Source organism: Gobius niger, assembly GCF_951799975.1.
Source record: "Gobius niger genome assembly, chromosome: 12".
Taxonomy (NCBI): domain Eukaryota; kingdom Metazoa; phylum Chordata; class Actinopteri; order Gobiiformes; family Gobiidae; genus Gobius; species Gobius niger.
The window spans coordinates 26,664,968-26,692,617 of record NC_136863.1 but is presented as its reverse complement, the minus strand read 5'-3'; the positions used below and the strand labels follow the sequence as shown (position 1 = coordinate 26,692,617).

General features: G+C 43.8%; 1 protein-coding gene across 5 annotated transcripts in view; it reads right to left on the bottom strand.

The window, feature by feature from the left end:
* Positions 1 to 27,650, bottom strand: part of shank3a (SH3 and multiple ankyrin repeat domains 3a) — a 420,419-nt gene that overhangs the window by 270,050 nt on the left and 122,719 nt on the right. For all 5 annotated transcript variants that reach the window (XR_013793457.1, XM_079567785.1, XM_079567786.1 and 2 more), the window contains exon 2: positions 9,527 to 9,943. Coding sequence is in view for 4 of the 5 variants with exons in the window: in XM_079567785.1 (XP_079423911.1) it covers positions 9,527 to 9,841 (315 nt within the window). In the remaining variant the exon portion in view is untranslated. The remainder of the gene's footprint in view (positions 1 to 9,526; positions 9,944 to 27,650) is intronic.

Here is a 27,650-nt window from a genome sequence, read left to right as displayed (position 1 = left end):
AAGTCTGACCTAATCAAGGCAACATCTCACCAAGACGCAGAGCCGCCGATCTCAGCTGCGTATGCGCAGGTTTCTCTCCTTTTTTGTTTTTTAAAATGTCTGTATGACTTTGATATATCTGTTTTTATATTGAAATATCAGCCCAAGGTAAAAGATAGACCTGCCACAGGCCTCTGGTGTGTAAATTGAGAGCATCTTATTTGTTGCAAAAGTGCATGCATTTAGTCGACCAACGAAAATCTTGGTCGACCACGACATCATAGACCAAATGACTAAACGACCAAAGTTGGCAGCCCTACTACACGGACACAAGGCGGTTTTCAGGCCGCACAAGTAAACAGTGCTGTGTTGACTTGTAGGTGCAAATGAACATAAGACATTTTACTCAAATTAATCTACTGTGCGACATATTATAGCGGCAAACATTTTCCCTCGTTCCCTAGTGAACAGACTTTTCGGATCAAGACAGTGGAAGTGCTGATCCATGGCAAAAAGAGGCAAAAGTAAGGTCAATACAAGCAGCACGCAGGACAGAGACATGTGAATCCATTCGGACGTTAGTTTATTGACACGACAGGAGCTTCTGTGATCAGTGCAAGGGGAGCGTATAGCGGCGTTGCTCGGAACCCTGAATGGAATGGTTAGCGCAATTGCTTAGTCCTTTGCAGTGGCTGTATTATAGATTCTGAAATTTTCACTATATCCACGATCTACTGTGCACCTTGACTCTGTTGAGAAGTACACAAAAGCATGCTGGTCTCACCACTCCATTCACTTTATGGACCAATGCCATCAGCTACATGAGCCTGAACTGCGAGCCTCTGCAATTTGGAAATTCCATTATGTAATGTTGCGATAACATTGCAAATACGACAAATAAAAAAAAGGAATGTGTTGATGTGTTGACAGGACACACAAAGATCCTCTATGCAACGAGAGGAGGCTCACTCTGCGATTAGCCAATCAGGACGCAGAACACAATGCGCGTATGGCATTCATACGCTGTAAAAAAGCATGCAAAATTGTGCTAAAAAATAAATCTGCGAAAGAGCGAGGCCACGAAAGGTGAACCGCGTTATAGCGAGGGACCACTGTATTCTTCACATGATTCATAAATTATCTGTAGGGAGCAGTGATCAGTGCTTTTAAAATTGGAAAGATGTGATAATCTAAGGTGAAACAATGACTTGTTTGGGCTTTATTGTGCCACATTCCATTCTTTAACTGAGTTTTTTTACTTTAATCATTTGCAGGACATGGATGAAAAGGCTGTAGAAGAGGCCATTGAAGATACCGTTGTTGGAGTGTTCCATTGCAAGTCCTTTTCAGCTGAGGACAACATTGGCGTTGTCCTTGAAGGAGTGAAAGTGCTGGATGATTTGGACAGTGTTCCCCTGGCCATTGTTATGCTCTTCGGGCTGCTCTACTGCCTAAATATCAGCTACCCTCCCAACCTCCGATACACATTTGAGGTACTCCAAAAAATAATCATGGAACTTGATGCCAGCAAATTGTCCAACAAGGGACTTGATCTGAAGAACAAGCTGTTTCAATGAACTCAGTTAAAGGTTACATTTCGGTTGAAAAGCATTCTGTCAGAACGAACTGTTAGCTATGTTTGTTTTCTCATTGGTTTGTATTTTCATTATTTATTTATTTTTATTTTTTTAGCTACAAATCGCTCTTAGTTAAAGGGATATTTCAGTATTTTTGACATAGGGCCTCATTTCCTAGTTATCCAGAGTGTTGCTGATACCTGGAGATATTTTTTTTGTAATTCATGCAGTTCTTGTGTTTGAACAGTTTCGTGGCGCTAGGCTAGTGCAAGGCTAGCGCATTTCTCCGATATCAGCTAGCCTGCATTAAAAATAGTGTGACCCGCTCCACAGAGCACCTGAGGCAAATCACTTATAACGCCAGACTAACCATATACATGTCTGTGTTGATAAGAGTAATTTTAACCATTTTGCATTTAAAATTACCTTATATTTGAGCAGCATCAGCTTCGTGGTTGTATAAGCTACACAGCGGAGGAGTGATCTGCTAGAAAATAGTCCCTCAAAATGTGATCATTCATATGATGCAGGTCAGTTATATTCCAAACATGATTCTATGGACACAGACATTTATATGGTTAGTCTGATGTTATCAGTGATTTGCCTCAGGTGCTTTGTGGAGCGGGTCACACTGTTTTTAATGCAGGCTAGCTGATATCGGAGAAATGCGCTAGCCTTGCATTAGCCTAGCGATACGTAACTCTCCAAACATAAGAACTGCATGAATTACAAAAAAAATATCTCCAGAATTACAAAAAAAAATATCTCCAGGTATCAGCAACACTCTGGATAACTAGGAAATGAGGCCCTATGTCAAAAATCCTGAAATATCCCTCCACAACAGCATGTTTTTCAAGCTCTCATTTGCGAACTCGTTCCTCCAGCTGTGGCCATTGAGCTTTTAGCCCATGATGGGCTTTTTTTTTTTTTAGCTCACAAGTCTGGAAAATACAGCAGTTTTCATACTTTAGATTGGCAGATGCTTTGGTATGCATCATTATTGTTGTTCATATTGCCTGTGCAATGGCAATGATTCTCTAAAACAGGGGTGTCAAACATACACCCCGGGCCGGATCAGGCCCGAGATGATTTAATGAGTTTGACACCACTGCTCTAAAAGGAAAAAAAACGTTCAAAATGTTTTAAAAGCTTTTAAAATTTTCGAATATTTAAAAAAAAAAGCTTCATTAAAGTTTTTCTGAAAAATATTTGTCATTTGTATAATTGTGTACAGTACATCTAATATGCAAGCTAACACTTGAAACTGATATTTCATTGAATATATAAATGTAGATGTGTGTGTAGATTCGGAATAGGAAAAGTCCAAACTGTTTCATAGCTACATATTAGAAATGGTTTTAATTTACATAATCTAAATACTTAACCATTACTAAAGTAGACTATTTTTCTTAAAAATGAAATGATCATGTTGCGTTAAAGTGATAAAATTCCTTTTCAATAAGTGAAACGTTCATGTAACGTTAAAGTGATAAAATTCCTTTTCAATAAGTGAAACGTTCATGTAACGTTAAAGTGATCAAATTCCTTTTCAATAAGTGAAACGTTCATGTAACGTTAAAGTGATCAAATTACTTTTCAATAAGTGAAACGTTCATGTAACGTTAAAGTGATCAAATTACTACACAATGAGATGTAGCAATTGCTTTATTAAAACTGGAATAATTCACTTTGCTTTTACATGCACAAACTGATTCAGAGAAAAACAACGGAATCGTCTTCAGACTAGACAATATAATCATTTGCGACCACTGTACATTATCAAATCATGTAAATTGGACCAGTTTTTTTTTTGAGTGTGAGCTTAGACGAGTTCATTTGTACCTGTCTGGTCTTCACGCGTGCCCTCAGTCACGTAAACACAGCACAGACGGCGTTACCATTTAGCCTCTCCTCCTCTCCTCTATATCTCCATACAAGGTGAAGATAGAAGCTACCAAGCCCTTCTACGTTTTCCTTATTTAAATATGGTTACGTGAAGTGTTACACGATAAAGTATAATTACACAAAATTAAACAATGTGGATTTTCTAAGTGGATAAAAAGGGGAACTACATTGTAAGGCGCAATAATACCAGTAGTTCGACATCCACCCATTAATATACAGTATTCACTTTAATGTGCGGATGTTGAACCACACCTGGTATTATTACGCCTTACTGCAGTACTAGGGAGGTTTTACTCATAAGCATTCTAACGGTCGCAAAGGAAAACTATCGTAGGAAGGTCACATTGTTGCTAAAATGCCAAATATAAGCTACTGTGGCTACGTGCAGACACATGATAGACATTCGTAGCGCCCAATAAACGGCTATGGACGATCGTAAACCACACCTCTCCTACGAGAAAATGAATTGGTGGTCCCCAGACTAAATACTGTATAACTTGTGATTTTAGTCTGGCGTTAGCTAGGCTAACTGTAGTCTGTTTTTGAGACTCCAAACACAGCATGCTAGTTTGTAGCCTTGGCTTGGTTATTTTACAGTTAGTCAGACGTTAGCTACGTTAGGACTCTTCATTTGTGACTTTGCCATATGGATGAACAAGAGTTTCACTTGATTTCATCATTCTAATACATTGCTATTGTTGCAGGGTCCAGTGCCTCGCTGCTGTGATGGCTATAGACCTGCTCTCAGTGCTCCGAGCTCTGGGTCCGACCGCAGCTGGTCACCTTTTGTCGCCGCCCTGAGGCCCATGGCCAAGCGGAGTCTGTCGCGGTCTGCCCCCGCTCTAAGCCTGGCTGAGGCCGAACAGACTTTGCCACTGCCTGTGGCCCGCTCCGAGCCCTGGTATGGAGTAGCTTGGCAAGAGCAGGCTGATCCTGCATGATAAGATACACATGGGGATACAGTTTGAAATTGTGCAATTTGAATCTCGCTGAGTCCGGCAAAACCAGGCAGAGCCAATCATAGCACGGGAGGCGGGAGTTAATGGTGCGTCATCTACCGCACTAGGATTTCCGATCAACCAGTGCTCTTCAGGGCCATAACCAAAACAGTGAAGATGGCGGCCGAGACACAACGTTTTTTTTTACCAGTCCCCTGTTTTAAATGGGCTGGACTTGTCGTTGAAGCCACAGCAGAAGCTGCTCTGAAGACTTTCACCAGAACATTTACTCGACTGCACGTGTGGATACAAACAATCATGGCGGAGGACGTGAACGCAAAGCGTAAGTCGCTTTGTGTTTGATTGGTTCGCTCTCGTTCAAACTACGATCGTTATTCCCGCCTCCAGTCTCGATTTGGAAATTGTGTCCTATTGCCACAACTCCAGACAGTCTTTTGTATGTATTTATAATAGATAAAGTCAGTCTGGCTTTTGCCAGGCTATTAGGAGCGGATCTCTGCCTCTGTTTGCCCGCTCTGAGCGCACTGAGACTGGGGTCTGCAGCTGCATGTCCCCGCTATGAGAGCGCTATGAGAGCGCTATGAGAGCACTATGAGTGCTCGGGCCTTCCTGAACTTATGGACTTTCAAATAGACTGTAAAAGTCGGCGACATGAAGGAGCAGGACGTATTTCCAGTGGATTTAATAAGAAAAGGAGATGGACAACAGCCCCGTGGCGGAGAAGACAGGAGAGAAGCTAGCCGAGCGATGTAGCAGGACATTCCTACTATGAACTCAGTAAGTCCTGCTCAACTATGTAGTTGAAATGTAGCTGGAAAAGGTGGTTCCTGAGAACTTTTGGTGATATAATGTTGTGTTTGCCGTGGTCTGCATGGGGCTGTGGACATTGTTGTGCCGCTGTTGTGCTGTAGAGAAATATAGGCTAGGAGTTACGGTGTTTTTCTGAGACACAGACGCTCTGCAACTGCAGCTCGTCACGACTCGGGAAAACTCACCACAACTGACAGTTATAGTAAAATCAGGCGAAAAACTTGTAGGCTATAATTGTTTTCTCAGCATAAGTGCCATAATTCAGTTTAGTTTGTTTGCCTGGGAGACGTGGGCTGAGCGGAACGTTAAGTTGTAAAGCTACAAATGCAGTCTGCAGAGAGGCGACCCCATAGAGGTCACATGTTTTGTTGATATTTTCAATCAATAAACGCACCCAGGATTAAATAAATGATATATTTTAAGGTTGACAACTTCCCTTGTACTGCTTTAAGGAAGAACTAAGTAACTTGTTTACCTTAATGAATCCTTCGTAGTCCTGGTGTGTCTGGCCAGAAAATCACAATTTCACACAGAAAACCACAACTTCACTGCCTCCGGGTCGGAGGCTCCAATACACACTAATAGAATCACAAAGAAGAAGCTAACAGGCTAACGGCCAAAGCTAGCTACAGGCTCGCGCCACTTAGGCAGTATCCAAGTAGTAGCCAAGTTTGATTGAAAAAAATGATCTCCATTGTGGCATTGGCACCTTAACGAACGTGGTGGAGGGGTTTGACCACATTGACAATATATGCGGCCCGTAACGCGCCGCCTGGGGGCTGAATTTTGGCCCTCGACCCAAACGAGTTTGACACACCCCTGACTTAAAGAGACTAGATGCCAGTTGGTCATTTTATACTAGCTACTGCCACCTCAGGTCTTACGCGGAACTGCAGTCCCTATATTAAGCTCGTGCATGACGGCACTTCGGACCCAAGTAACACCTTTTTGAGTGACAGTGCAGGATTTTAGAGGCAATTGTGGTGAACAGGTCTGGGCTCATTCTACACATTAGGACATGGCTGGAACATGTAGGGGAGAAGTCTGAAATATAAAATAATGATTTCTAATGGACACAAGACCCAGATAAGGATCATTAACAGGGTGAGCAGTTTTCAAACTAACCCTCAGACATAGTGATGTTGTTTGCACAGGATATTGTACGGCAGATAGCTGCATTCTTTTACACTTTACTGGTGACAACTAATCAGACTGTGATTGCAATAATGGTGTGGCTGTTTCTTGGCCTATAGAGAGAACCATCCCAGTGTGAAAGAGAGCCCTCTCGCCCTGGTGACAAAGGGCGAGGTGGTGAGGAGCACAGGTGGGCAGGCCGGACACAGAGCGAGCAGTGTCTACTGCTGTAAAGACAAATGACACACCTCCACAGTATTGGGAAACTGTCTGTTTAGGCTCCAGCTGCAAAACAAGATGGAGTGGCTGGGGCTGTGATAAATAATAGCAAATCTACTCAAATAAGCATGACTTGTTTACTTTCAGAATATCTCGATGAGCCCAGCATGGAATGTAGTTAAGTAACCGCACAGGACCTTTTTATATCCAGCTCTGAGCCCTCTGCTCTGGCTGTTCTCATCGCTGACTTAATAAAGACAATAAAGGTGATATGGGGACCTGCAGAAGGTAGAGAAAAAATTTATTGCAAGTTTTCTTTTCATTTATGTTCTATACATAAATACTGTACATCAAAATGGCTGATGTTTAAATCTTAATAATCAGTGTCAAAATCATTTTGCGATGTTGCGATCACAACAAAGCCAAGCAAACTCACGAAATCACAAAAACAATCACAAAAAATGTCCCCTCGTAATTCCTGCAGGGACTGAATAATGGATAGAGCCAGGTTTAAATTATTTTATTTTGTTAACATTTTAGTTCAGTTTATTAAAAAAAAACATGAATGGGAGCTCAACAAATCAGGCTGGATATTGAAAAAGCCCTGTGAACAAACCTTACAAATATTGTTAAGTCTAATTAACACACTGAGTGCTGCGCTGTTTTGGGGATTTCGCTGTTGAATGCCAATAATCCAGACCATTTTCATGATATTTGTAGCACCACAGCATATTCTATGTTATAGCTCTGGACACATGCTGTGGCTCATTTGAAAGGAGAGACTCTAAGCTCTCCGTAGCTGAAAACAGTTTAATTCTACGTGCCTTGGTTCCTGAGACATCTAAGCTAAAGAGAGGCTAGTTTGGATCAAAATCATAGATGTTTTTCTAGAAACGGACATAATGGGGGTTTTTTATTATGATTAGGGCTGGGTAACCTTACATTACAGTACTTTATTATACGGCTCTTCACAATGCAAGTAGAACGCCCCATTGATTTGAATGGGATTTTCCAACGTTCTACTGGTCATTGTTTTCTGATAGAGGATCTCTGAAAAAGTAATGACCGCTGCCAATGGCAACGGAGCATGTGCTTGAAATACAGGTCTTTCATATCACTCCACACGTACGTAGTAGCGGATACTATCTCTGTCCTCTGGGACTTTCAACTTACCCAGAGATTCACCACCATTCCTTTAACTGCACCTTCAACTAAGTAGCTAGGCTAGCTGCTAGCCTTGCTGCTACTAGCCTAGCCAAACATTGACAAGCAACGTGCAAACTTTTGGGAACTATTTATCCACGGAAATCATTAAATAAACCTTTGGGCCTTCATAAAAGTGTATGAAATTCATGTTGTGTGTGTTCAGTTGGCAAATGGCTGTATAATAAGTGGGATAATGTATAGAACGCTGGTCATTATCGGGAAAATAACAGGCTGAACCGGACTTGTTTCGCCCTGTCGGTACTTATTTTCCCGTTGTCCTGGTCAATACCGATATCTGAGCGATACTTTTTACCAATACCAATACTAAAATATTTGTCAGACCAATAATGTGTGGAAGATCTGCAAATGTACAATATCGGGTTCTTCTATAAGGTCAAGAAATGTCAAGAAATTCAGGAAAAAGTTTGTAAAAAAAAAATGACGCAACATAGGGGGGAAATAGGGGGAAATAGGGAAAATATTAGTAATAACAATGAGCAAAATTAGGGAAAAAATCCCCCAAATTAAGAAGAAAGTCACTTGCTTTAATGCTGGCCCTGGACCAACAGCATCAGAACTTGGATCTAAAGATTTGATTCCATTTTTTCAGTATCTGCTTTCATTATGTTGTTTTTTTCCTCTACTGGTCATACCTAAACTTTATTTCCCAACACCACATTGGTGTTGTTTAACGGTACCCAGCCCGAAAACCGAAAAGTCCATTGGCTTTTATCTTGAGTAGCTCAAGTAATAACCTGAGAAATAAAAAGAAAGAATAGAAAAATCTGAAAATCATCTTGGTACATTCATGACACCAGAGGACATACACATTTCCCAGTGTTTGACAGTATAAGATGTTGCATGGTCTTTGCCTGACGGATCGCTCTCCTGATCCAGGCTTGAGAACCCAGCAGGAGACATGTAATCCCACTGCAGGCGCCTATTCTGGTGTAATCTGTGCACTCACACACGCATGGTGACGGGACACTTAGGACCGCTCCACAACAATGACCCACAATCACCGAGCATGTGCCCCTAACCCCGGTGTCAGCGGCTGCTTCTGCCTGTGAGACGCACCACGGAGCCTCAGACGTTCCCCTCAGCTGTCCATACAGTTCCCATGCATGTCTGAGCACATGAAGTCCCGTCTTGTTCTGCAGCATCTCCTCTCTCTTCCAAAAAAGTGGACTTGCTTCATATTCCATCCTGTGCCACCGCTGCTTTGCTTCGTTTTTGCTTGGATACAAAGACTCTTTTCAAACGCGCAGTCACCAGCAATAGGTTAATCAGCGACAGAAAAAAAAAGCCCCTTTTCCTGTTCATTGATGTTGAGAGGGAGGGAAAGAGAATACCCACAACTCAGTAATGCGCACGACTGTATCCACCTGAGCCTGGGTGTACAGTCTCCAGCACATGTCAGAAGGAGAAGTTCGACTGGATGCACACACACCGTCTCTCCCATGCAAACGAGTCCACACTGTACCGCGGTAATTGTTCTGCTCTGTTTGGTTCTCCCTGCTGGTCCAAGTGGCCAGTTGCTCCGTTAATGAAGTGGATTTATGTGCAGAGGGGTGAGAGTTGGGAGGGAGGGAGAGGGGGGAGGGAGGACTCGCATGAAGTCAAGAACGGCATTGGAAAAAAGAGCAAAAAGTAGGATGAATGGGACACAAAAGAATGAGAGGTTTTTAGAGGGAATGCAGACCCAGAGAGACCCAAGCCCCCGTGCCCGTGGCTTACCGTCTGCTGCAGGTCTGGGATCCCTATGCGGATGACCACCGTGTTGCCTGTTGGCTCCTCCATGGGTGCAGCAGCGCGGCTCCGCTCGGCACCGGCAGCGGGACGGTAGCCCACTCCGGCGCTGGGAAAGGGAATGGCGCTGTCCTCCTCCTCCCGCGAGCTGTCGGAGCTGCCCCCCTGGCTGCCGTTGGCTGCGTGCGCGTAGGGCTGTGCGTGCCGCGACTGCTGCTGCTGCTGCTGCTGCTGTAGCTGCTGCTGCTGCTGCCGTGGAGGGCTGGGCGGCTCATGTTTGCCGGCTGCCGGACGCAGAGGCATGCTCCCGTTTTAGGGGCTTGGTCTGCCGCTCTCTCTCCGCACGCACATGGATGTCAGAACCCGCTCTGCGCACACACACCGCTGGCAGCACGCATCACTCGGCTGGGGGAGAGCGGAGCGAGAGAGAGGGAGAGGAGAGGAGAGGGGGGTATTAGGGGATTAGAGGAGGATGAGGGGAAGACACAAAGAGCAGATAAGTAACAACTTTATCACCACGCAGGGGCAAACAAAGCGGATTACATTACAGCCAATAACTGACTGATGTGATTAGCACAGGCATAGGTCTGAGAGCATCATCAAGTATGCACTCATCGATGTAAACATGAAGCAGGCTCCGCTTTAGGGCTGGGCAATATATCATGGTATACACCGCAGAACATGAGATCTTAATCAGGTCAAATTAACATCATTTGACCTTAATTGGGGTAATTTAAGTGAAAAAATCAAATGGAATAAGTAAGCAGACATTTATTATCTGATTTTTAGTGCAATATGTTTTTTCCTTAAGGTGCATTATGTCACTTTTATCCAGATATTGTTGATATTAGTGTGTATTTGACCTCTCAGTGACCCAGCGGCTGGATATGTGGTTGGGATGGCGCCTTTACTTTCCATCACGGTCTCTGCAAGGCTGTAGGACCAATTATTTTGAGGGTTTTTGGTCAGTTTTCACTGCTCATGGAACCATCTCCATGGTTACACACACATTCCATCCAGAAAACCTACCAGAAACCCTAAAAACAATAGATTCTGGCGCATCCAAGAGAGCTACTTGAGTACTGTGAGCACTGAGTAACTGTTCTGATAAATGTTTCAGTCGTGACATAAATCAGGGGGGAAAAAAACAGAAAATGTTTTAAGAAATCATGAGAAAAAAAGTCCTCATACCTACAGTATTTTATGTCAGTGGACAGAATAACGAGTAAGAGTAAAGATACTACATTATAATATGACTTAAGTAGAAGTATGAAGTCATGTGTGATAAAAGTTACTTCAAAAAAGCTACTCAAGTACATGTAAGTACCCGCCTGTGCATATAATACCATTATATCAGAGAGCAAAGTACAAGTTGTGACCACATGTTGTGAATACCTGACATGTTACTTCCATCTTCAGTATGTGATGCGTCTCTTATAACCACCACACAGTAGCAGGTGTCGCCACACTGACACAGAAGCAATCAAAGTGTCAGTGTGGCCCCACCTGAGAACACACACGTGTGAAGACGCCTCTGAGGAAGACAGAAGTTACTCTCCTGTCGAAACATGTCAGTGATTTGAACACATGTGTTATGCCTCGTGAAGAAGAACCAAACGTTAGTTTTAAGGGCTGGTCCAGGATCAGCCTTCATAGATATAAAGTGTTTCCATGTGTTTGAACCATATCCTGGTTATGACAGTGTTCTAGATATAGTGTTTCGAAAACACCAGGGATCCTGGAGTGCTCTCATTGGATAATAAAAAGCACAGCTTTTATTTAACTTTTAATCTTCTTTTGAACTTGTGATGTCTGACTGATAAACATTTGGTTTAAAGTTCTTGGAAACTCCACTTGTGCTTTCTTTTTCAAGTCTTCCCATGCAGTTAATAAAACTTCCCAGTCAAATGGCTACAGTATCACAAAGACAATCGTACCAGAGGTTTGTACTGAGGTATGTTTTTCTATGATGACAAACCTGTTGTCCCAGAAAACAAGATAAACTCATCATCATCAAAGTCATTTGTCTCAATCATGTTGGAGTGCACACAGCCAGAGGGTCAGAGAAGTGATGCCATAACTGTGCGACAGAATAAAAGTCAGCACATGCAGGCGTATCGACTGTGGTGACATCAGAGCAGTGGGATCAATGTCCCACAGCTGCATGGCCTTCACACTTTACTACTCCTGTCAATAGTGCACGCTGCTGATTGAAACATTTCATCTGTGCAACATGCAGCCACGCTCACATCAGCCTCAGGAAGCTCTTTAGCTTTTCATAAAAGCCTGATAGTAAAAGGTTACAGTGCAAACCTGAAAATGTGAGTCAAAGACTGAAGTACAGTGAGAACCACATGTTTACATTAACTTTATAAAAAGACACATTTGCATTTTTTTTCTCACTGACTCACATGAAACCAGAGTTAACTTTGACCAAAAAAATTGGCCATAATGACCATCATCACGTTTGGAGGAAAAAGCCTGAGAACACCATCCCAACTGTGAAATACGGGACATCAGCCAGGAAGTGAAAGCTTGGGCGCAGATGGGTCTTCCAGACGGACAATGACCCAAAGCAAACTGACAGACTGGTTACAAAGTGGCTAAAGGGAAACAAAGTCAACGTTTTGAAGTGACCAACTTTTGGTTTTGTAAAAAGTAATTAAAAAAAACGTGTAGAAAATTCTATCTCTGATTCTTCTGGAATTTGACAAATAGAGATGATTTCTAAAATTCAAATTGACCTAAACAAATAAAAGTTAATTCTGGTTTCATGTCTGACAGTGAGAAAAAAAGTTTATTTTTATGAAGTGTATGTAAACATGTGGTTCTCACTGTATATACTACAGGGTGAGAGACATGTTCCAAACGCAATCATTCTTTATCTTTATTATCTATAGTATTTGGCATGTGTGATATGAATTTAATTTATCTATGTAGTAATTCTGCAAATTTAGTTTAATTCTCCTTTAGTATATTGTAAAACGTGGCAAAAAACCCCACTGTGCATCAGGATGCTACAAATATATTAAGAAAGTTAGGAATGAGTTTGGAGTTTTTGCTTCCTCTTTCATTGTTTGTTATTGAGGGGATTTTAATTAATTGTGCCAAAATCAAGGCCTTAAATGTCATTCCAAAGCTTTAAATGGGATTCGCATTGGCATTAGTCAAAATTTCTTGGAAAGGGCCAGGTCCAGTTGACTGAAGAACAGTTTTATCCACCAGGCAACCACAAAGCTGAACTCCCTCCCTTCCCTGCCCTCCCTGTGCTTCCACCCCCCTCCCCTCACCAAGGACTTGAGAGAAACGAGCATTTTGATTCATATGAATTGACAATCAAATCTTTTGAATCTTGATCCTTTTTTTAAAATGTTGGTTTTCCCTAAAGTTTCCCATTGTATCCAATTTCTTCTGTATGACATCACGCATAGTTAAGGCGGCCATTTTGAAGACCGAAGTGGAATGATGCCGTGCCACAACATGTAAAAACATCTCTACTATTTGAAGGACAGCTGCCTGACAGTAGCATTAGGTTTGCGATCGTCATCATTGCTCGAGTACATGGTACAAGTACCAGACACACGTTTAAATAAAACAGCCTGTGCTTATGTGCAAAGACCTGCCTCCACTCCTCACACTTAATGAACACATCCAAGAGGAAGCAGAAACTCACAGAGCCTCAGTCTGAGTCAGTGAGGTTACCATGCTACCGCGGTTAGCATTTAGCCTCCACACAGTACACACGTGTGCGGCTCACACTGATGAACCCTCTGAGGAGAAACTACAGCTCAGCTCTGACCTCTGTCACATGCTTTACTCAAAGCCAGATGTGTGGAGTGTGGTTTGTCCGACCTGTAGCTCAGCAGCTGCATCTAATGTCCACAAATGTTCTCCAGGGTGTAGCTTTGTGCTTTAAAGGAACATGCCGCCGTTTTTACACACTGAGATATGTTCTTATCTGAGCTTAGACGAGTTGATACGTAACTGTCTGGTCTTTGTGTGTGCGGTCACACACGCAAATATACGCAAGACGTTGTAATGCATGTACTATAGTATGTTTCATTTTGTGTAACTAGACTTGGATCATATAACTTTTCACATAACTGTATTTAAATGGGGAAAACGTGGAACAGATTGGTAGCTTCTAACTTCACCCCAGTTTGGAGCTACACCTATGCTGGGAGAGGCTAAATGCTAACAACGTCTTTCGTATATTTGCGTGACTGAGGTACGTATCAAACCATCTAAGCTAAGGTAAGACCATATCTCAGTATATAAAAACGGTGACCTATTCCTTTAAGTGCTGTCAGTCACTCTTCGGGCTCTTTAGATGGATCACATCCAAAGTTTTCAGCTCTGCTCATCTGTATGAAGCCAGAAGTCTCCAAGATGGCTACAATACAGAAAAAAATAATAATATCTCAGCATTAGCCTTCAACATGACAACATAGGTTTAGACCAACCCCGGCGGTTGAACAGGGGCCAGGTTCTCATGACGCGAGGAATGTGAGCTATGACCCATTAGACACCAGGGTGAATGATTAAGCTCCAACCTGACTGAGGTCTTTGTCACAGCGTCTCAACTTGAATAAACTAAGGTCGGTATACAGAGCGTTCCCAGCCTTAAATGAGCCAATCAAAGTCCACACAAAGGCTTTGGAGCATGAGGCCGGTGGTAGAGCAGAGGTTCTACCTGTGCAAACATGTGCTGTTGGCTTTAGATAACCCAGGTTTGGAAACACCTCGAGGACGAGTGAGCAGGCTTTAAACATGTCATTATGAAACAAGACGCCTCGCCTGGAAAGGATACAAACAAGATCAATGATCTCATAAACCACTTCAAAAATGTCTGAACGAGTCATCGAAACAAGCGTCTAAACATAAGCATCATACTGACACCGATACTGGGGGTTTGAGTATCGGCCCATATCCGATATGAACCAACACCAAGAGACTTTCTCTGAGTGAAAAAGTGAATGATCCTCTTTTCTCCATTTTAGGATCAATAAAGTCTAATCTTTTCTTGCCATGATGTTACAGATCAATTATAATTATGGGAAAAAACAATTATTGAGGGAAACACATTGATAAAGGATTTTCTACACTATCCTTGGGACAGCCTATTTTATATTAATATAAACAGCTCACATAAAGTGATCTGAACTACTGTATTACAAATATCTTATTCACCTTATTCCGGAAGTTCGCGTGGGCGCCACCATGAACTGTGCCCGCCCCTTCTCTCCTATCAGTTAACAGATAAAATCATTCACTACAAGAAAGCAAAGCTGTTTTTAGGCTGCGCTGAGAAACGGTGCAGTGGTGACTTGTTGGTGCAAATGAACATTGGATTTTACACAAATCAATCGACTAAACATATTTGAGCGGCGAACATTTTCCCTCGTTCTCCGTTTAAAGGAACGGGCTTCGTGCTCGACCGGAAGTGTCTGTACAACGGAAGTGCTGAGACAAAGCAAAAAGAGGCAAAAGTGGGCGGGGCAGAATAAGGTGTTCAGTGTTCAGTATCAGTGTTTCTTACACAGCTTTTAACTAAAACACTTCGGCCGGTTTCATTTTATTAGGCTGCTTTAGGTATTTCTATCAGAGTTTCTGACCAAGCCTTGATTAGTTACCATTAGCATTAGCATGCTACCTCTAGCTTTAGCATACAATAGGTTTGCCGAGGTTAAAACAAACTCACTGATTGATTCCCAGGTTCTGAGCTTAAAAATGTTAGTGAAAGTTGTGTGAGAGCCAAAACTGGGATTGGTTCAGTATTGGATGTTTGGAATAGATACCTGATATGGTATTTTTTCCAGTATTGGCTCCGATATCCGATACCAGTATTGGATCGGTGCATCCCTAGTTTGTTTGTTTGTTTGTTTTATTGTCCCCGTAGGGAAATTTGTCCTCTGCAACCAATCCTTCGATGCCACTGCGGGGCAACCCGTAAGGAGCAGCGGTTGACGGCAGTGCCGCGCCCGGGGACCCATCTCCATGATGTGGAGCCAGGCTGATGGTCAGAATCACCTGGCTGGAGGATTCACCTATTGCACATGTTTTTAGTGGTGGGGGAAACCGGAGTACCTGGAGGAAACCTACGCAGACACGGGGAGAACATGCAAACTCCACAAAGAAAGGCCCCGTCCAGGTGGGAATCGAACCCGGGACCTTCTAGTTGTGAGGCCGAGGCGCTAACCGCTGCGCTACCGTGCCGCCAAGTCTAAGGGAGAAAAGCCTCATCACTCATTTAATAAAGTGTCGGTTTTCTAGACACTCAGAGACACGGTACATTACATTAATCATCATTTCTGTTAGTTACTGTTGTAGCCACAGCAATGTTGCCAATCTGAGCCATTCTCCCACCCTCCCCACTTCATTAGACTAATTCTGATCATTCCGGCACTCAAATAGCCTTTACGAAGCGCCAATGCAAGTAATGGATTGCTTTAAGCTTAATTAAACCCACATTTGTTTCTCTCTTCCTCTGTGCTTAATAAAATATGCATAAGGTGATGGCAAAATGTAAATGTAGAGCCTTTCATACATGACCTACAGGGGCATGGCCGGGGAGGTTTCTATGGATTACATCATGCAAGACAAAGTGAGTGGGCTCCATCTTTGGAAAAGATCTAAAACTGGGAACAAGAAGAAGAATGGTCCTTAACAGAGGGTTGCAATGTTTGTTTCATGTTCCGTTTGAATAAATACCTCTGGGTCTGAAAGACAGTCACGTTTGTCTCAGCAGATTCTATAAATGAATTGTACATTAAGTGTTTAAGCGACAGTTGCCAGGTTAACACAGCATCCAATAATGGAAGAGCGAGAGAGTGGACTCGAGGACTATGAAATGAATTGCAATCAAAGTGAAAATTCCAATTTAAATAGTGGCAAAGGCAGCAATCAACGCTAAGTCCTCCCTCCATTGGTCTCACACAAACCCTGCTAACCTTATTTCCAGTGATCAGACGTACACTATACGATTTTTTCAGTCTTCAAAGATTTCATAAAGAATCACGACTCGCTGTGGCCATGAAACCCCCCATACACTACGAGACACGACTGCCTTCAACTAGGCGACTCGGCGCAACTGAGAATTAGAGCAAAATCCTCCGTGCTGAGCTTAATAAAAGCCACACCGCGTAGAATTTTACCCAAAAAATAAAATTTAAATACAAGCTTTATGTTATGACAGATATTTTCAGCATTGAAAAATACCTCAAACAAACATGTGATTTTGCTGTGAGCGGCTCAGCTCTCCTAAGAGATGACATAACTTTACCGGGAGTGGGTACGTCTCCAGCTCGTTCCATGGAGATGTCGACTAAAGTCAGCAGAATTTGAGATTTAAACAGGTTAGGTTCCCACTCAAATCCATTCTTTGATTTCTCACTGTAGTAATAGCATGTACTGTGTGGAGCTGGTCATTAGGAGCATGTTTTGTGCTGATGGCAACAGTATGGTCCAAAATGTTGCGCAGTGTACCTTTAAAATTGCGTTGAGGTGTTGTGTTAGTCCATTGTGGGCCGACCTGAGCAGCATGTTTTTGGAGGTCGGGGTAACCAGAGTACTATCTTCAGTCTCCTCTGAAAAGCTGCAATGACTCCAGGGTTTGTCCCTCTTTCAGAGCGTGGTGTCCTGCACTGGTCTGCCCCTCCTCCTTCCTCTTCCTCCTGCACAACTCCCTCCGCTCCACAATAGCCTTTCACCTTCTTCATAATTGAACGTCCATTGCCAGAACAATTGTAGGATAGGGGCTTGTGGGGCTTAGTTGTGAGTCTTGCCTGGATACCTCCTTGTTTGTCCCTTTTGTTCTTTCCTGTAGCTCCTCTTGTGACACTTCCACTGTGCTGCAGGTGTGGGGGGCTCTTGAGGCCTCCTCAGTGTTTCAGAAGAAGACATGTGAAGGTCTCAAATGTCTTTAGCTCATAAACTGCTGTTTGTTTTAAAAACAACTTTTAAAAACCTGGGTCCTTCATGACCATCACAGACTCTCTGCTGAACCTCCACAAAAACACAACAAAGATGAGCAAACTAAGCATGAGGGTGACTGAGGGTACGCACAAAGACCAGACAGGTACACATCAACTCGTCTAAGCTCTGGTTAGAACAAATCTCAACATGGAAAAAACGGTGGCCTGTTCCTTTAATCGAGCGCGTTTTCGTCGGTTCAGCTTTACCCGAATCTAGAAGCTTCTTGACTGGAGTGTACAGCCCATAGGCCTCATTTGAAAGCTAAGACCCACGTTTTTGTCGTGTTTTAGTTGCTTTTCTATTGCATTTTTATTGTGTCAATGTGGCTTTTCCGTCACAGTTTTATCACATTTTTATTGATTTTTTAATGTTTTCTTGTCCCTTTTTTGACGTTTTTTGTTGTTGTCATGTTTTCGTTCTTGATGTATATGTATATATATATAACAGGCCAGTGGAATGTACAGTGAATTGACAGATTCTGAAAATATGTTTTATATGTGTGAGTAAAACACAACTCTACAGGTGCAGGTAAGTGGTTAATGTTTTTATATGAAATACCACCATTTTAACCATATTGCCAGATCAGGGTCTGAGATTTACACATTTGTTACTAACAGCCTACAGCAACACACATGGTACTTACTTTAAACCCTAATTCAATTCAATTTAGCCTTGTTTCTTCCATTGCATTTGATTGTTGTTCTGTGTTGCTTTATGTTTTACGTGTTGTGGTTCTTGTATTCGTTTAGGAGTTCATTTTTTAATCTTCACTCAAATGTAAAAGCTCCTGGACACAGTGAATGAACCCTGATTGAGTGTAGACATTTTTCCAGCTCGGTCAGTAAAATCCCTCTCAGTTTTCAGCTCAGATTTTTTTCTCCTTTGCGCCGCTCGCCCTCCTCCCGAACACTCCAGCCCAGTGCAAACAAAGTGAATAATTCATGAGCGCACAGAGCTGCGTGCGTTATGTATGTGTGCATGTATCGGAGAGCGCCATAGAGATGTACGGGAGGACATTGTCAGGCAAGGCGGCGCTAAAGTCCAGCAGGACAAGCAGAAGCTGCCTGACGTGACGAGCCTTCCCCTGGAGGAAAAGAACCCAGGCAGAGTGAGAGTGAAGCAACAGAGATAAAAGTGAGCGGGGAGGGAGGGAGGGAGGGAGGGAGGTGGTCGTGGAGCGTGAAGCAGAGCCACGCTGAGGCTGGAGAGTGAGAGCGTGAAAGGGACAAGGAGAGGAGAGGGAGCGAGGGAGGGAGAGAGAGATAGAAGGGAGGAAGAGAGAAGAGAGATGGAAGGGAGGAAGAGAGAGGAGAGATGGAAGGGAGGGAGAGAGAGATAGAAGGGAGGAAGAGAGAGGAGAGATGGAAGGGAGGGAGAGAGAGGAGAGATGGAAGGGAGGGAGAGAGAGGAGAGATGGAAGGGAGGGAGAGAGAGGATAGATGGAAGGGAGGAAGAGAGAGGAGAGATGGAAGTGAGGGAGACAGAGGAGAGATGGAAGGGAGGGAGAGACAGATGGAAGGGAGGAAGAGAGAGATGGAAGGGAGGAAGAGAGATGGAAGGAAGGAAGAGAGAGAGAGGAGAGATGGAAGGGAGGAAGAGAGATGGAAGGGAGGGAGAGAGAGATGGAAGGGAGGAAGAGAGAGGAGACATGGAAGGGAGGAAGAGAGATGGAAGGGAGGGAGAGAGAGATGGAAGGGAGGAAGAGAGATGGAAGGGAGGGAGAGAGAGATGGAAGGGAGGAAGAGAGAGGAGAGATGGAAAGGAGGGAGAGAGAGATGGAAGGGAGGAAGAGAGAGGAGAGATGGAAGGGAGAAGAGAGAAAGGAGTGAGAGAGGAGAGCAGAGGCGAGGGGAGAGAGGGGGAGATAGAATGGCAGGGGAGGGAGAGAGGTGAGGAGAGAGAGAAGGGAGGGAAAGGAGAGAGGGAGGCAGGGGAGGGGGGCTTGGAGGCAGAAGGAGGCAAAGGGAGGAAGAGGGAGGAAGAGGGAGGGATGGGCTGAGCCACCTGTGATAACTGTCCACACTACAGCCCAGTCAGCGTCACGCTCCTCTACCTGCTCATTCACAGGTTCCAGTCCAGAGGCCACGCTCCAGAGTAAACAGCATCATGACCTGGAGCCTGGACCTCTAGTCAGTGTCTCCTCTTGTAACAATGCACCGGGCCACGGTGAGCCGGCGTGCAAAAATCTGAAGTTTTAGTCTATATTTATTACTATTTAACCTCCGTGGTGCCTGTCAGACGTTTGTGCGAGTGTGTGTCAGCATCACTTACTGCTAAAGGAAGGCTGCAGACACTAAGCAACAACAAAGTTCCTCCAAAAACACATGAAATCTGTGTGGCTTTGAACAGGTTTCTCCTGCCGATGCCCAGTCTGCAGTACCTCATATATCCAATGCACAAAGCTAGAGGCGCAGACAAACGCATAAGATCCAATCTTAGCCATAATCCGACTCAAAAGCTTTGTTTCCAAAGAAAAGTCCAACCAGAAAATCGTCCAGGAACAGCCACAGATCACACATGCTGCTCGGTGCCTGTTTTAGCGTGTGTGGAAAGCGAAACTGAAACATGGCCTTCACTGCACTGCTTTTTTTTTCCCTTTTCCTTTTTTATAACTTTAGAGGAGCACTTTGTTTTCTATTTTGCTTTGTATTGTGAGCCCAGGGGAACATTTTGTTGTAAAGCAGCTTTGAAAAATTAGAAGCATTGCAGAAACTATAAATAATAATATAATGAACATCTAGGCGATTTTATTTCAAAAGTAACTTATCAGCTATTTATATCGCACTTGCCCCGTAATGCACCGAACCGAGAGATAGCTGAACCGTTACACATCTCCCACCCATAGACACCAGAGCAGAAAACACTGGCAAAAGTGACACACAGATGAAGGCAGTGGCAGAAACGGGCCTGATGAGTCAGTGTTTTCTGCTCTCGGCACATCCTCACCTTCGCTTTATTTATTTTGTCATATATTTCTAACTTTGGTCAGTTAAAAGCCCACGATTATTTTTTAAAGAGGGGGTATTATGCTTTTTTCAATAACATAGCTCCAGTCTATAGCACACTACGATGATGACGAAACCTTCTCTTGGTCTGTAAATGCAGTAAATTAGAATAACTGCCTTGTATAAAATTGCTCTCTCAAAATGGCTGTAGCGAATATCTTGAAATAGGCCTCTGTCTCTTTAAGGACCTCTGACTCTTTCCGACACGCCCCCTCCACACGCTGTCTGTGGCATCAGTGGGGAGGGGGTTCTGCTGAGGAGCAGTGGTTGGTTACTCGACTGGTGACGAAAGCTCAGAGGCGTCTCCAGGAGGTGGGGTCGTTTCTAGGAGGACTCAGGCAAACCTATCCCTAAAATGGCCGCCATCAGTTTTTACAGATTACTCAAAAATACGTGAATGTGCCAAGGCAACCCTTCAGGCATGTTTTTAATGAGGGAATGACATGATAACATGATGTACAGCTTGAAAAAGTCGATTTTGCATAATACCCCCCTTTAAGTCGTGTTGATTTCGTTTTGTTTTTTGTTGAGAAATCATATACTGTTTTACATGACTTCAGTTTGAACAGTAACATAGTTGGGAGAGAACTGTGTTCAGAAAAACAAAGCCCAGGGGCTAAAGGAGATGCAAAAAGATGGTTGTGTAACAGAAACGTCTTGAAAACAGTTTGCCAGTAAGTTCCTTTTTAGACTTTGCACAACAGCAGCTAACTATTCTTGATTATCCCGACAGAAGTGCAGAACTGGAAGAGTTTTCAAGCACAAGCTCACAGATCTGCAAACATCCGAGCCCTCATTCTAACCCGGAACTCTCCCTCAGACATACCTCACTTGTGAATTCCTCCTGCTTGAGAAAAGATGAGCGCATTACTCCACACGCCGGCCGATTATCCGCGCAGTGTAAACTAAACTGGGCCTGACCCGGCGAGCGCCCGGGGCCGCATGCACAGGCCGCATATGGAAAATGAAAGCGCGCCCGATCGATGCTCCACGCTGCCGCGGCACATCCCAAAGCCACGGGACTCTTTCACACGCAGCACATGGGGCCCTCCTTTTTACTGCTTCACAAAAACACACACACACACTGACCTCCGGGGCCATTCCAACAGGACCGCACTCTGCTTTTGACCGACGCCAATATTTTACAAAGCGGCATGCGGCTGAAGGCCGGAACTCTAAACCTATTTTTATCAACTTACTCTTTCATGAGGTAATGGAAAGTCCAACTCCTCCCCACAACTTTTTCTACATTTGTCAAACCATTGTAAAAAGCTGAGGCAAAACGTCTTCGATTCTTCACAACCGAGTCCAGACAATGACTGCATTGCCACAAGGAGAGCTTACAGCGCCTTCATTCACCGCTGTTCTAACTGAGGCTGTTCATTTCGCCGTTATTGTCCCCATTCCTGCAGAGAAAATCTATTCGAGGCTTTTTACTGCAATTAGCTGCGCGGCTGTTTGCCTTTTCATCATAGTTCAGTCTGAAACATTACCAGTTGAAAATACAAACATTCAACTGCCACAGCAAAGCCCAAACTCTGTAAAGATGATCAGATTTTATCCACATCAATGCCACTGATCATTTCTGTTATCGATCCAGTTGTTTATTGAAGTTGTAGAATGGTATTAATTTAAACTGACCTCTTTTAACACACTCGCAAGCTACTCTGACAGACTTTACAAAGAAGCTCATGTAAAATTATGATTACATTAAGTGGATGTTAGTTTCAGAGGAGCAGCAGGCACAGATTTCTCTAGAAGGCGCATTAATTCACAACAGCCGCGTTAACAGCCATTCTCGCCAGCTCCTTCTGCCCTGAATGATGCCGCGCTGCACTTTGTTTTGGTTCTTCCATTTCGTGCCTTTGATTGGAATCAGCTGCAAAATGAGCTGAGTTTTTCAGAGTCGGTCTCTCTCTTAAATCAAAGTTGGTGGAATTGGTCCAAAGCTGTGGTGGTTGCAGATGGTTCACCTAAGATGTATTTTGTATTTGTCATTTCTTTGATATGTGAACTGTTTACGGATTCTTGTGTGTTTCTGCCTCTTAGCAGATGCACTCTTGTAAAAGACATTTTTGATCTCAATGAGATTTTCCTATTTAACTAAAGGTTTGAATGTATTGTACTGTAAGCCTCAATGGGCCAGATCTTCCGCCTGGGCGCAAGGACAGCACTGCTCCAAACGAGGTTTGCCATCTTGCCTGTGCGCAGCTGTTGTGCTATTTGACAGTGCCACTGGCAAGAAGGGGTTGCTCATAAAAAAAATGGGCAACCGAGGCATGGTTTATTACAAATAGCACTGAGCACTTCTCTTGTATAGCAGTCTCACATGCATTCAAAAGCATTATTGGCTTTTTTAAGCTCTCACAGGTCAAATACAAAACTGTATTTATCCCACCATGGGAAATGGTCTCAAATTGTCTAAAAAAAGCAGCTTTTCTACCTTCATTAGGCCCAAAGCGCTTTCCAGCAAGGAACCAGTCACCTATTCACACTCTCATTCATACTCCAATGTACGCAGACACTGGAGGCAAGTGGGTGAAGTGTCTTACCCAAGGCCATAGTGTGCATCTTCAGGAGCTGGGAACCCCCGACATTCTGATCGTCCTGCTCTTCCATCTGCGCCACTGTCACCCCCTGTGAGTCAAACACTGTCTGTGTCAGACGTCCAGCTGGGTTTATGTCTATGGTCTGCACTTGGCCTTACTCCAGTCAATGTGACCCAAACAAAAGCACATGTCCACCCCCACGACTCCTCTCCCTTGGCCTTGAGCCTTCTAAGAAGTGGAGTCCCCTTGGAGTAAAAAGGTTGTTCTACATAACATCGCCATTGACCATGGGTGTGTGTCCAGCCCAGGTACAGGGAGCTGGATGATCTCACAGGGCGCTCCTGCTAAGCTCAAAAGGCTACGCTAAAGTCTGCAACACAAGATCAGGCCCGTTGACTTTTGACTTGGTTAGGCAAAGATCACATAAATGAAAACAAAAATTCAGTTTAGAAGTGTTACATAGAGGACAGATTGAGATGGACTCCTTATGAGCGTGGATCCTGGCTTTTTTGTGATGAAGTGAAAGTAATGGCTGACATCTCATCCCATGATGGACAGGCCCGCGAGGAAAGTAGAACATTCCCGATACCTATGCCCTGTTCTCTCAGCCAATGGTACCCAACATGGAGACATGGTGACCATAAAGTCAAGATATGCATGAACAAAATTAGGCCACTACAGAAAATGCTACAGATTGTACAAAATGGAGACTATTTGAAAGTAAGTGGATTCCGCGTGGACCTGCACCGAAGATAGAATGTGATAGAATGTGGTGAAAAGCAGTATAGTCGGTCGATGCATTTTCTTCTGACTGGCCTTAAAGAACACAAACGTGTGTCTGTACGGCGCTCTGAAGATGCGGGCTGTGATCGCTTGGCCCTGAGGAATCCGCTGTCCCAGATATCTACAAGGCACAGTCCCACCTTCCATCCCTTGTTATGTCGGAGAGGTATTTTGTTCGTACTTGGTGCCGTCTGTTCCTGGGCGTATGAAAGGAGAAAGTTGTTCCTGTACTGTATTCCTGTGTTTCAGGGGGGCTGCTGTTGGAATGGCAGCTGGCTCTTTGATGCAGAACGCCTATTAATAATCAATGTGGCCCCTGTGAGAGAATTTCATAAATCCTGCCAGCCAATTACTCACTGTTTTATTCTCTGCACAGCGCAGAGCGGCATATTCTGGGCAGGGCAAGGATGTTCATTTATGTTGCGCTTCTTTGGTGCTTTTAATAAGCTAATAACAAAAAAATTAGTCATAGTTTTGTCATGCTCATATTGTTTGTTTTTGTTTTTGTTAGTCCATACTACTTGACAAAAGTGCGAGTCAATCAAATTTGACTAAAAAGGTTGTGTTGAGTCCTGCCCCTGGTCTAAACGTACTCATGCATGAGCCGATTATAAATGACAAACAAATGATAAAGAATGCTGTATATGTGTTGATGAATGAAGCATTCACAGTGCTGTTATGAAGATAAGCCTTCCATTTGTGCTGCTTTTATGACGATCGATCTGTATTCATCATCTGCTGTGACACATACTGTATATGGGTCAGTGATTGACTGAGCTCAGACGCCAAATGTCCCTCTCTGAAATCAGACAACTCTGCATTTGCTCATCTTAAAGGAACAGGCCACCATTTCTCCATACTGAGATATGTTCTTGCCTTAGCTTAGACGAGTTGATGCGTACCTGTCTGGTCTTTGTGCGTGCCCTCGGTCACGCAAAACGAGCAAAGATGTTGTTAGCATTTGGCCTCTCCCAATGTATTGCTATAGCTCCAAACGGGGGTGAAGTTGGAAGTGACCACGCTCTTTCACGGGTACGCACAAAGATCAGACAGGTACGCATCAACTTGTCTAAGCTCAGGTAAGAACATATCACAGTATGGAATAACTCTGTGCCCTCAGTCACGCAAAAAGACCAAAGATGTTGTTAGCATTTGGCCTCTCCCAGCATATTCCTATAGCTCCAAACGGGGTAAAGTTAGAAACGATCACGCTCTTCCGTGGGCACGTACAAAGACCAGACAGGTACGTATCAACTTGTCTAAGCTCAAGGTAAGAACAATGAGACGTTTGGAAGAGCTTGTGTTGATGATGGGGTCTTTCTGCCTTACCTGCCCTCTCCTCTCTCTGACGTCACATCTGCCAGTGCGGAACCCATGTAGCCACCCAAGGGCTAGTTGTTATAGTTGTTAATCCGTTGTGTTGGAGTGTCAAGCCTGCGGTGTGAGGGCGTAAAGCCGGCAACAATGTAGACAACTGTTCTCGTTGGGTAAGCGTGTCCTTAAAACTGGCATAATATGAATATGATTTGATTCTAAGCCACACTATCTGATGCTGGTCCGAGGGCGTATAGCTGGACTGGGTCGGGGGTCCGGGGTTTGCGGCTTCCTCGTAGAGTGTCTCGTGTCGCTACTGGGTAGGTGTGTTGTTTTCATTGTCTTATTGTCTTGATGCTGATCGGGTCCTGGTGGCACCACCATGCCCTCCCTTTGTACCACTCAAGACTGAAATGTGATACCTGACAAATAACTTCCGCTCGGCTGCTGGTGGCTCTACGGCAGGGGTCTCCTACCCTTTTTACCCAACAAGCCACTTTTACACAACATGAACATCGGAGAGCTACTTGACTTGAGTTTACTGCTTATACTTTACTATATTGAACCAACTGTTCACAGATTGTGTTCAGCATGTTCAGAACAAACAGAAAATGCATCTAAAATCTAAGTTATCAAGCGTGTAGAGAGGTAGAAAGTCTTTGCCGAGCTACCTGGAAAAGCTTGGCGAGCTACTGGTTGGACTTACCTGCTCTACAGTGTTTGGATTGCTGTGTGTACAAAAGTAACCTAACTTGACATTGATGTGAAAAATGGACTGCACATGAAGCAAACTTTTAACTACGCAAGGACAAACTATTGGTAACTTTCTGTAAATCAATTGCCTCTGCCCCGTTCATTTTAACTTACCTGTGTGCCATGGAACCTTGCTAAATGTATTTTCCCAGTTACACTGGGTAGCGTTGTGGCAACAACATACATTGATTGTACCCACCCTGCTACATGTGCATTATATTGTTCAATCTTTACACCATACATCAGTCTGGAGAAGAGACACTTTTATGTGTGAAATCTCTTTCCAAGTGTGAGTTCAGGTGACCTCATGTTGCTACTGTATGATCCCATGGTCCAGCCTTTTTGTAGATAAAGCTAAGCTCCCGCGTGGCACATGTTATCAGGTTCCTCAGCGCCCTGAACTGAAATTGCTCAAAGACTCCCCTAAATCTATTCCCGCTGGAAGTGCCAACGCGTTGATCCTCGCTCTCCACTCTGCCGCACTTATCATGAGTGCATTAATAAACATCAAAAAACAGGGGAACATAACTTAACACTTTGTTTGCACCACAAATGTTCAATCCCCATTCCCAGAGTCGTTTATCCCTCCCTGCGCGCCCATCCGTCTGCTGTCAGCGCGTCGTGACTGTCTGCCAACTGCAATAATTACACTTGAGCAGCGGGGGCAAAGCAATGGAGAGAAAAGCGCCGCAACAGACAGGACTTCGCAGGGCAATGCGAGTAGAATCACACAGCTACAGGCAACATGCTTTTACCAAATAATATGATAAACAGACAAACCGAAATGACAACTATGAGATAGGAAACCACAAACCTTCCAGTTGGTGAGGAAACGCTGTGCCTCTTAACAAATGCCGCACTATGGGTGACACATTTCATCTGCAGACAGACCAGGCTAACGGACCAAACTGTGGCTACCATTTATTCTGAAATTATTCACCAAACCTATTAGTATCCAAGGAGACTACATCAAATGAAACTGAAAGGCAATCGACACTGTGATACCATTGGCACTTTTCTCCATATGGTGGGGCAATGCCCTGAGGGGCTTCAGTTTGGGGAAGCCGTTGCAAAGAAACAATCAAACATAACATTTTATGGAAAGAGCCATACACTTCACTCCGAGGCTTCTTTTTGTTACCAGTGCAGCCACTCCCTACCCACTCAGAACGCGCTGTGTGTCGGGCCCCAAGTCTCCGAGAGGCAGTGTTGGGCAAGTTTCTTTAAAATGGTAATATATTCTATTTACAGATTTAAAAATGTTATGTGCGACCTGTCGAACGAACAAGGGACACAAGTCGGCAGCCCAAGTTTTCAACAGACAGGGGGAGCTTTACAGTGGGATGGCTTTTCTAAATGAGATGTAAATGAGCCCTATTGTCACTCCCAGAGAAGTGAGAACAGCCCAAAAGTTTAGAGGCCGATTCCTCTCTTTCACATATTTCCAGTTCCTAAATTGAACTTGCCACATCTTCTCCAAATATGATCAGATTTCCATGTGTTACACATTGTTGGAAACTTTGGAGACTTCACTTTCACAAGCTATGTCCCGCTCAAAATGCCCCAAAACTGAGTTGTGTCCCCCATTCTCGTGATGGTCACATATGTTTGTATTATATATTGTTTAAGTTACTTTTGGCAAAATATAATTACTATTTTCAGGCTATGTCACTGAGCAAAAGTGCAGTCTAATATTTCCTATTCCTCCTCCATCCCCATTCTCTGGTGTTTTGT